The 9924-nt window shown below is 54.0% G+C and overlaps 1 protein-coding gene across 2 annotated transcripts in view; it reads left to right on the plus strand.

Moving 5' to 3' along the window:
* Nucleotides 1-1867: 1867 nt before the first annotated feature.
* Nucleotides 1868-9924, plus strand: part of SALL3 (spalt like transcription factor 3) — a 19350-nt gene continuing 11293 nt past the window's right edge. For both annotated transcript variants that reach the window (XM_041739281.1, XM_041739282.1), the window contains exon 1: nt 1868-2223. In XM_041739281.1, the coding sequence (XP_041595215.1) occupies nt 2142-2223 (82 nt within the window). In that variant the 5' untranslated portion in view covers nt 1868-2141. The remainder of the gene's footprint in view (nt 2224-9924) is intronic.

The following is a 9924-nucleotide window of genomic DNA, read 5'->3' on the forward strand; positions in this document are numbered from 1 at the left end:
GCGTCCCCTTCCCGTCCCCCTGCCCCCGCTTCCCTTCGGCCCTTCCCCCGGGAAGTCCCTGCCCCGCTCGCCCCGAAGCCCCGAAGCCCCAAACCCCGAAGCCCCGGCTGCAGGCTGCAAACTTTCCGGTGCCAAGCGCCTCGGTGCCGGAGCCCAGAGCGTCCCCCAATGCCCGCCGCGTTCGCGAAAGTTCACAGGGTAGGACAACCTCCCAGCTCGACCCTAAAAGCGTGGTGTAGGGCCAGTCAACTCTAGACTTCAAACATCTTTTATTGGTCTTTTTTTTTTTCTTTTCAAAAGCAAGATCGCCTAAATGAATACGCCCGCCACTCAAAAGCGAAACAGAACCAACCTTCGGGATTTTGTTTTTAGCGGGGGGTGGGGGGGTACATGTGGCGACGCGGGGGGTGTGGGGTGTCTTTGGAGACGACGCCGACCTGTGCGCGTCCTTCCTCTCCCCATCACCCTGCGCTTTCCTGCAGCCCAAGCTGTTGCTTCGTGAAACTTACACAATTACAGGCGGGTGAGAGAACCAGGCTGGAAGCGAGAAGATTCTAGAAAGGAAGAGAAGCCCGCGGGGAGGCGGGCGAGAAGCCTGGGATTGGGGTCCGTCCCGGGGGCCCAGGCAGGCAGAGCACCCCCAGCCACGCGAGCAGCCCGCAGCCCCCGTGCGCTCGGGCTGACAGTCTCCTCCCGCTTCCCCGCGCAGACGCCGCGAGGCCATCTGTGCCACAGCCTCGTACCACACAGGGCCACTTGTGGGGGACAAAATAAGAAATTTAGGAAATGAAAAAAGGCAAAGTAGGACCCGGCCGGGGCACATCTCGGGGGAGCACGCGGGAGTGGGCGAGCAGGCGTGTGCGCGGGGCGGCGGGGGGCGCGCGGGGCGGGGCGGGGCGCGTGCGGGCGAGGGCGGGGGGAGGGGAGGGCAGGGGAGGGCAGGGCAGGGGAGGGCGAGGGCGGGGGCGGTGCGGGCGCGCGCTGCGGCCGCCCCAGGGTGCTGGGCCCGGCCGCACGCCCGCGACCCCTCGCCCGCGCCCCCCCACCCCCGTCATCCCGCCGAGTCCTAGGACGCAGCGGGCCGCGCGCGCGACTTTCGTGGACTTGGAACTTTGGGTCGCGCGGCCCTGGCACACCCTGCGCCCCCGCCCGCTCCGCGGACGCCCCGGCCGGGCCCGCGGGAAGGGGAGCTGGTGCGCGGGACCCCGGAGCCCCGCCGCCCCGGCCGCCCGCGGGCCCGAGGGAGCCTTCGCGGCGCGGAGGCCGGGCGGGCGGGGCGGGCGCTCGAGTCGGAGAGGCCCGGGGGGGCGGGGAGACGGGGACGGAGGGGAGGGGGCAGGGGGAGGGGAGGGAGGGAGGGAGGCAGGGGGAGGAGCCGCGCGGCCCGCGCCGCTTCCGAACCGGAAAGTTGGTCTTGCCGAAGTCCCGCCACCCCGGCGTGCGCACTCCGCTCCGCTGCGGCCGCGAGCCTCGGAGCCGCCCGGCCGGCGGCGGAGCCCGCGGAGCCCGCGGAGCCCGCGGAGGGGACGCGAGCTCGGAGGGGACGGCGGCCGGGGCGGGGGCCCTGAGCCCGCCGGCCGCTGGGTCCTGCGCGCCCGAGCGGGCCGGGAGACAAAGGCGCGGGCCGGAGCCCTGCCCGCGGGGCTCGCTGCGGGAGGGGCGGCCGGGCGGCGGGGGGGCGCGGGGCGCGGGCGGCGGAGCCTATAAAGGGGCGAGCCCGGCGCGCGGGCGGAGACGGCGCCGCGCGGACGCCGCCAAAGTTTGCCGCGCGGCCCGGCCCGGCCCGGCCCGGCCCGGCCCGGCCCTGCCCTGCCCCAGGAGCGCCGCGCCCGCCGCCGGGGCCGCGATGTGAGCGCCGCCGCGCCGCGCCCGCAGGCGCCCCTCGCCCCGCGCGGCCGCTAATTGCGAGCGCGGCTCATTTGCATAGGCCGCGGCCCGGGAGCGCGGCCAATCGGCGCGGCCGCCGGGACATGCATTATTCACCGGCCTAATTGCTCGGCCCCATGCGCCGCCCGCGCAGCCGCCGCCCGCGCCCCGCGCCCCGCGCCCCGCGCCCCGCGCCGTCCCCGCGGCCGCCCCGCTGACGCCGCCGCCGATGCCGATGCCGACGCCCCGCTCGGGGCCCGCGCGCCGCTAGCAGCATGTCTCGGCGCAAGCAGGCCAAGCCCCAGCACCTCAAGTCGGACGAGGAGCTGCCGCCGCCGGACGGGGCTCCCGAGCACGGTGAGGGGCGCGGGCCGGGGCGCGGGCCGGGGCCGGGGCCGGGGCCGGGGCCGGGGCTGGGGGCGGGCTGCGGGGACCGCGTCCTCCCGGGGCGCGGCGCCGAGTTGCGGGCGAGCAAAGTTGCGCCGGCGGCTCGCAGTCGGGGCGCAGCGCGGGCGCGCCGGGGCTCGGGCGAGCGGGGGCGGCCCGCTGGGGGCGTGTGCCGGGGCCGCGCCGCCCCGGGGGCTGCTGCGCGCGGACGCCGGGCCCGGGCCGGCGGGGGTCGGGGACGTCCGGGGAGGCCGCCGGGCAGCTTTGTTCGGAGCCGGGCCCGGGGCCGCCGCGCTGCCCTCCGGCCGCCCCCGCCCCCGCCCCCGCCCCCGCCCCCGCCCCTGCCCGGGCCGGCGGTCGGCGGTCGGCGGTCGGCGGTCGGCGGTCGCCCGGCCTTCCTCGTGGCCGCCGGGGATGGAGCCGGCGGGACCCGGCGCGCGCTGGGGGCGCTCCCTGACCGCGGCGGACCCGGCCCGCTGGCGGCGGCTCCAAGTCGCCTCGGGCTGGTCGGGATCCCGCGGCGCCCCGCGCCCTGCCCCCGCCGCTGCCCCCGCCGCTGCCCCCGCCGCTGCCCCTGCCCCTGCCCTCGCCGGGGAGCGGGAGCGGGAGCGGGTCCGGGGCCGCAGGGCGCGGGGCGGGGGCGGGGGCGGGAGCGGGAGCGGGAGCGGCCGGGGCGCCGAGCCCCCGCCGAGCCCCCGCCGAGCCCCCGCCGAGCCCCCGGCCTCCCGCACAGCCGCTGCCCAACTTTGGTGCCGGCCCCTCCTAAGTTCGGAGGCAGAGGCGCATCCTTTTGCCCGGAGGCGCAGACGGTGCAAACGAGACGAAAACAGAAAACAAAAAGCAAAAGGACTTTGGGAGTGTGTCCCGGGGTGTTGCAAAGTTTGGCGAAGCAGGTACGTGTCCACGCCGGAGCGGGCAACGGGAGAAAATGCTGCCAACGCGGCGGGAACCAATGAATTAAATAAAATCAGTGGACTCGTTAGGGTCTTTTTGTCGCCGTGGAGGTAGGGAGCCCTATCTGTAGCCTAGTCACCCAAGATTAGAACAGCAGATATGCTAAAAAGAAACGCTTGCATATGGTGGGTAGATTAAGGACAAAGAATCTTTTTGTCATGGAAATGGATTTTTTTTTTGTTTTGTTTACTTCATCACATAGAATTTCTCACACTTGGTTTGTTTTGTATTGCCCTCAATGACTACATGATCAAATGAATGGATTTATTTCTGCCGAATGAGAAAGACAGTCCTTCCTTCAAAAGAACTACATTGCATCCCAGTGAGGAATTTTAAAGCTTTATTATTGTGGCTCCTGAATAGCTTAAAATCGGCTTTCACAGCCGCCCCAAAATGCAACAATGTAAATACTTCTCAGCTTTGTAGGGCCGTTATCAAAATGTGCAATGTCTCCCTTTATTAAAGCATATTTTAATTAATAGAGTAAAACCTCTTGTATTTAACAATTAACAAGCTGAGGCCTTGCTATTCATTTTTAATTTCACGTCAGAAATGTGAGCTTGGTGAGCCTAATAGTGTAAACATGTTGAGGGATATGTAGCCTATATTTGAAAACCTAAGATGGAGTAAATTATTTACAAGTTGTCTTTCGAATTCCTCTTGTTACTGAATTTATTTAGAGGTGAGGCGAATTCAGAGTTTTTACCCATCATAGGATTAAAGTTTGTCGAGCTTGGGTTTTTCACAGTCGTTGGGAATTGTAATCAAGGTATTGCCACAGTTCCTGATCGTATTTTGCAACAGGCCAGAAATAGCCTGTCTGGGGCTGAGCTTTAGTCAAATAGTAGGTTTCCTGGATTGTTTTGAAGGTACTTTAGGCAAACTATTTAAAAAATAGTTCTTTCTGATTTAATTATTCTGAAGCTGATTGTTCGTGGAGTATAAAAGATACTCTGTTCTCTGCTCACTCAAGGAATGCTCACGGATGTGTTACTCTGTCGTGCTGATCGTCGTTAGTAAGATATCTAAAAAACAATTTTTTTTAAGAGAAATACTTGTGGAAACTCCCTCACTCTGACACGAATCAGATATTCTCGAAATTCTAATTTTGTTAAGTGCAGGGGGAAGAAGCAGACGGTGCATGAAGTTATAAGAGAGCTAAGTTAGTTTACAGTGTTTTAGAGACAAAGTAAATAATTCTTTTGTATCACTTTGGGCGTGACATATTAATTAAAGCAGTAGATGCATGAAGTAAAATTGAAGGCTATTGATAATGCCATGGAAAACAAACACATGCACAGCTTTTAGTACGGTGTGGGGGACGGCAGAGATGCACAATCACGTCAGTTTATAGTTAAAAGAGATTAGTTCTTAAAACATATAAATGACTATTTCTCAGGCTTTGGTTCTTAGGCAAGCGATAAAATGGTAGCTATCCCAAAATAGCTTCAGTGTTATCCAGACCTTATCGTGGCAGAAATGAAATACGATGTCATATCTTAAATGAGAAAAAGTAATATCGGTTTATGTTAAGTTCTGAAGTTACCCTGTTGTAAAATTTTATTTGAAGGATGCCTGAGACTGACTCTCTCTGTTAGAACTACCATTTAAAATTGCAAATTGTTTCATTCTTGTTCCTGAAAATCTAGAAAATAAATGTGAGGCAGCTTTAGGATTCAGTTAAACGTGTGCCACCGGTGATGAAACCTTTTGAGCCAGCTGAGTATTTTTGCTCTAAGAAAAATTAGTTAAAACTTCTGACAGAACAGCACTTTTGAGAACTTTAAAAAGTGTTGGTATTGCTCTCCTTTGTTGTATGAAATGCAGCTTAATAAAGACGTGTTTTATTGTCGTTAGAAAATACGCATTTAAGGAAGAACAAAAGGATATTACAATTTAAAACAATTTGCCATCCTGTATTTTGTTTGTGAGCACTAATTGTTTCAAAGTGTGTTTTTATTTTCTGCCAACTTACAGTCATGTGGCTATCTTAAAAATCCTTTTAAATGTGATGAGCCTGTGATTTAAGAATTTACCAGTGGTATTCACACACTGTGTTTAAATTAGGGGAAAGAAGGCCACCAGCCCTCGGTGAAGAGATCTTTTTTCTTTTATCTGTATATGCATGGTTTGCCTTGAGTACTCCCCCCAGCCCACACTACACACATTTACAATTCAGCATTCCAAAAGCAAACAATACAGAAGCCACTTTCTACCATTTGTAGGCAGATTGTTTTCTCTGAAACATGAAAGGTGAAAAGTATCCAAGGGGGGCAGGGGAGGAAAAGAAGAATTTGCAAATATTTTTTTTTTAAATAACATTTTAAAAACTTCACCTCTTTAAAAATCCATAAATTGGTGGTCAACAAAAGCATGCCAATTCCCACCTTACAGAGAAAGAACTGATTATGTAGCAGCAGTCAAGGGGTTTTTTATGTACATGTTGAACTTCGACAACACATGCATAATCCAATATTTTTAGATCTGTTCAGAGCCGGAAAAAGAAGAAGGCATGTACCAACAGCAGGAATTACTTAGCAAGCTGATTATTTTTTGTATACAAGATGATGGCAAAAGCAGGCAAAAGTGGGTCAGATTTCATTTTCAACTGCAATCTCTAAGAGGCTTTACCATTCATCTCAAGGTAGCTCTGAGAACACTGGGTGGTGGGGGGGGGGGGGGGCGGAATTCAGCAGAGATACAGCCAAGGAGGTGTTGTGTGTTCTGAACGTCTATTGGAATTTAGCAGTTCTTCAGTGTGAGAATTGACACAGAGTGTTTTGGTGTTTTGTTTGGTTTTGTTTTTAAGTAAAATAAGTCTTCACTGCTAATGATGTTCTACACTGTTTTTTAACGTTGCAAAATAGTTTCAAGGAGGATACTCTCTGCCTGATATTTATAACAGGAAGGGCTCTTTTTTTGTTTTGTTTTGTTAGTTTTTCTTTTCCTACATGATTTCTTGACTAGTTGCCAGAATAAGACCAGAATATCTGATTTAGTTCCATAAAGATGAGATCTTGTTCTGTTACTCATGGGACAGATTTGTGATGACAGCCTATGCTAACTTGCTACACATTTCATATCAAATCAGACATAAGTAAAATCTATGTAAAAATGGAGTGTTTTAATATTACTCTCAATAAACTTCTGCATCTGAAAAAAAACCCTGACCTTAGATTTTTCCTTTGCAATTTGAACACTTTTAGGATTTAGGATACAGTTCCCTGTCAGCGTGATTTCCAAGCCAACAAACGGGTCAAGTCATGTTACAGAAAGTGTAAAATATTAATTGAAATAATGAAATTAAGTAATGGGCTCTATTTATGTGAGAGATTAAGATTGATTTGTTTGTTAATTAAAGGGGACCCTCTCGCGGCAGCAGGAACTTACACCAGAGACCTGCGGGCACCAGTGTGGTGTCTAAACCTTGTCCTCCGTGGGCCCGTCTTCCCCAGGCACCCCCCGCTGGGGTCAGGCTGACCCTGCAGCACCTGCCCCCCTGCCCCCCCCCCCCCGCCCCCCTGCCTCCCTGCGTGGCCGGAAAGCCGCTGCCAGCGGCACAGCATCAAGCCCGGCTGAGGTCCGAGGAAGGTAGGGCTGCAAGAGTGGGGGCGCTTCCGCTGGCTCTCCCAGAAGGTGGGTAGTTAGAGGCGCCGTGACAGGCCTTGCTGATTTAACCTTTGCCTGCTTTGCCCTGCCAGGGGTGGCCACTAGATGTCAAGCTCATAATACAATTAGTGCATCTGTGCTGTTGACCTTGGCAACAGGACTCAACACTGTTCTATTAAGTGTTAACACTGAATCCGAGTGTTAACTAGAGACCCGGGAGCCTGCTCCGTGCTGCAGGGCTTATCAAATGCCCATCTCATTCAGCACAAGTGTTTATAGTTCTTAAAGAAGAGAGAACGGTTTTCTTTTGTGTGGCCATTACATCTTGAACTGTTTAATTAACCCTGCAGGTGCCATGGCACTTGGTGTGCAGGCGGCCTTCCTGGTCCTCCTCTCGAGAGTGACCCCTCCGCAGCAGTGTTAGATAATTCCATTGTGTGGCTTGGGGCCATGCAGATTCCCTGGCTTTAGCGACCTAGGGCCCAGGGCAGTGGCTCTGCCCAGATGATTTTTTGCGTATGTGTAAACTTCACTGGTAAAGTGCTGACAAATACTGGAAATGATTTAATAGCCTGAGCCCTGGTGTGAGGCGGTTACAGTTCATCAGAGCCTTGCTCCTGGACAGGATGGTGTCCGCGCCTCTCTGGCGCTGTCTTCTTGCAGCCAGGTGTGTTGGTAGGTCTGAGTGGTCTGGGTTACTTACTTATTTTTCCGTGTAGCAGATCTGAAACCCAAGTGGCGTGAGTGAGGGCTGCGGCGTGGGCAGCCCAGAGGAGCCCCGCTGGGACCTGGCGTGTGGCACAGTGCACTGCAGACCGGCCTCAGCTTAACCAGAAATGCCCCCCCCCCCCCCCCCCCCCCCCCCCCCCCCCCCCCCCCGCACAAACCTTGTCTTCACCCTTGGCCCGATTCTGGTGGAAGTGGTTCTCCTTGAGGACCTCTGGCAGGAGTGCATGTGTGCGTGTGTGTATGTGCGCGCGTGTGCATGTGTGCAGGCGTGGATGCTGGTGCGTGTGCCTTCCGCACAGCGTGTCAGTGAAAGGGCTGCCGTGCAACCTTGAAGTGTAACAAACATCTTATTATTCGATGCGGCGTCGAGGCCGAGTTAAGGCCAATGTGTGTTGTGGCTGCTCCATCTGCATGTGTCCATAAAGGAAACAGTGTTTTCCCTCCCTGGTGCTTCACCACACAGATTAGGAACTGCCAGTGTTTCAAACAGAAGACATTTGGTGGCTGTGCCACAGGTGGTCGTTACTTAACAAATTTGAGCTGTGGGCCACTGAGTCGAGGAAAGCCAGTGTGCGGGTCAGCGCTGGCGTTCAGCATAACACGAGTGCCCTCCACTGTTCAGCTCCATACGCACAAGCTTGGAGGTCTAGGGGAAAGGACAAAATTTTTCTATTGCGTCTGGAATTTCTTCTACATTGTTAAACACAGTAGGGGTCTCTATTTGTCTCCTCCTGTTTCACAGCTTGGGCTCAGTATGTGATAATTCATCTTTCTTTATGGGATTCAAAGCTATCATAAGGAGTTAAAAAGAATTAATTTGCAAGAAAATAAGTGTCTCTTCACAATTTAGGAAAACTTGAAAAATGCTCTCTAGATTTTTAAGGGATGGCAAAAGCAAAGCAGAGAGTACCTTTCCCTTCTCTGCAGACCCAGGTGGCATTTTACAGTTGCTAATTAAAGTGGAAAAGTTAACATCCCTTTCCCCATGCCCAAAAAGTTCTACTCTCCTTTTTTGTTAATCTGGGGAATTAAAAATAGGTAGCGAAAGTGTAGCAGAAAAATGGTGAGCCTTTGAGGTTGATATACAAAATTACAAAGCACCTCTCTACTTTGTGTTTGTAACTGCTTCGCTTCCTCACCAGGCATGGGACTTCTCAGAGAAGGCTGTAGTTGGACATTTTTATAGGAAGGCGTTATTTCTCAGATGTTCTTAAATATATTCCAACAGTGCTTTTCACTTGTGACCTTAAAAAGACCATCACAACTATAAATGTCCTGCCTATCGTCTTCTTCAGACCAGAGTATGCTCTTACAGACAGTGAAAACATGATCCGTGCATATTATGTAGCTGACCAGGAATTAAAACAGAGAAATGAAACAGTTTTGGGGGGCTCCTCTCACTCTGAGGGATCCGTTCCTAAGAATAGAAACATTTTTTTGTAAACATTCTGTTAGAGGAAAAAAAAAAATCCCTCTATTTTTAAGCCTGCCATGGAAGCCATCCTTTTGTTAGAGGCTGTCTCTGAAAGGCCGTGGAACCCATTTCCATTCTCTTGGAGAACCGAGCAACATAGAACTTGCTGGAGAATATTCGAACGGTGATAGAAACCCTGAAAGTCTTCGGTGTAAATAGCAAGTGTGGGGATAGCTGAACTAATTATACATCTCCTCCCGTAAACTGAAGCAGCTTTATCTTCCAGCCTCTCCTCCCTCCTCCTGACCCTGTTCAGGAGAACCAGTTCAGCACGAGGGACCCGCACCCAGCTTGAAGTCAAGGCTGGTTCACATTTGGTATCCGTCAAGGAGACTGGCTCCCGGGGCGGCGGCTCCTCCCGCTGCCGGTGCAGCCCGTGCAGCAGATCCGCGGGTCACTGGCAGGGGAGCTCTTCCAGAGGGGCTTGTCTACCGGGAGGGGAGGCTCCCCTGCGAGCTGGCCCAGGACTCAGCACCTCCTGCCTTGTGGGACTTCGCCCTGCACGGTCAGTTCCTGCCTCATCCCTGGTCTGTGCACAAGCCCGGGTCTCCCCATCCTTGAACAGTCAGGAGGATGCCAAAAAGAAATTACCTTGACAATAATGATAATGATTCTCATGCTTTTTTTTCAGCCCCTTCCTTAAGAAAGAAAAAATTTCCAGTTGCTTTGGAAATAAATCCCTCAGGCTTGTAGGGCTGTCCTGTTGTCGCACTGCCTCGCGTTGACATGGTTTTACCTTGAGATGAAAAATTTTAAGCCCTGTTAACTAATGGATATAATTAATTAATAACTTCTATCTTTAACTACAAAGCCAATTTAAAAATGTGGATTTTAACTGAATGATGCTGGCGTGCCTGTGAATCTGAAAGAATGTTGGCTTCAGACTAGGCAGGGTTAAAGGGCAT

Source organism: Vulpes lagopus, chromosome 24, assembly GCF_018345385.1.
Source record: "Vulpes lagopus strain Blue_001 chromosome 24, ASM1834538v1, whole genome shotgun sequence".
Taxonomy (NCBI): domain Eukaryota; kingdom Metazoa; phylum Chordata; class Mammalia; order Carnivora; family Canidae; genus Vulpes; species Vulpes lagopus.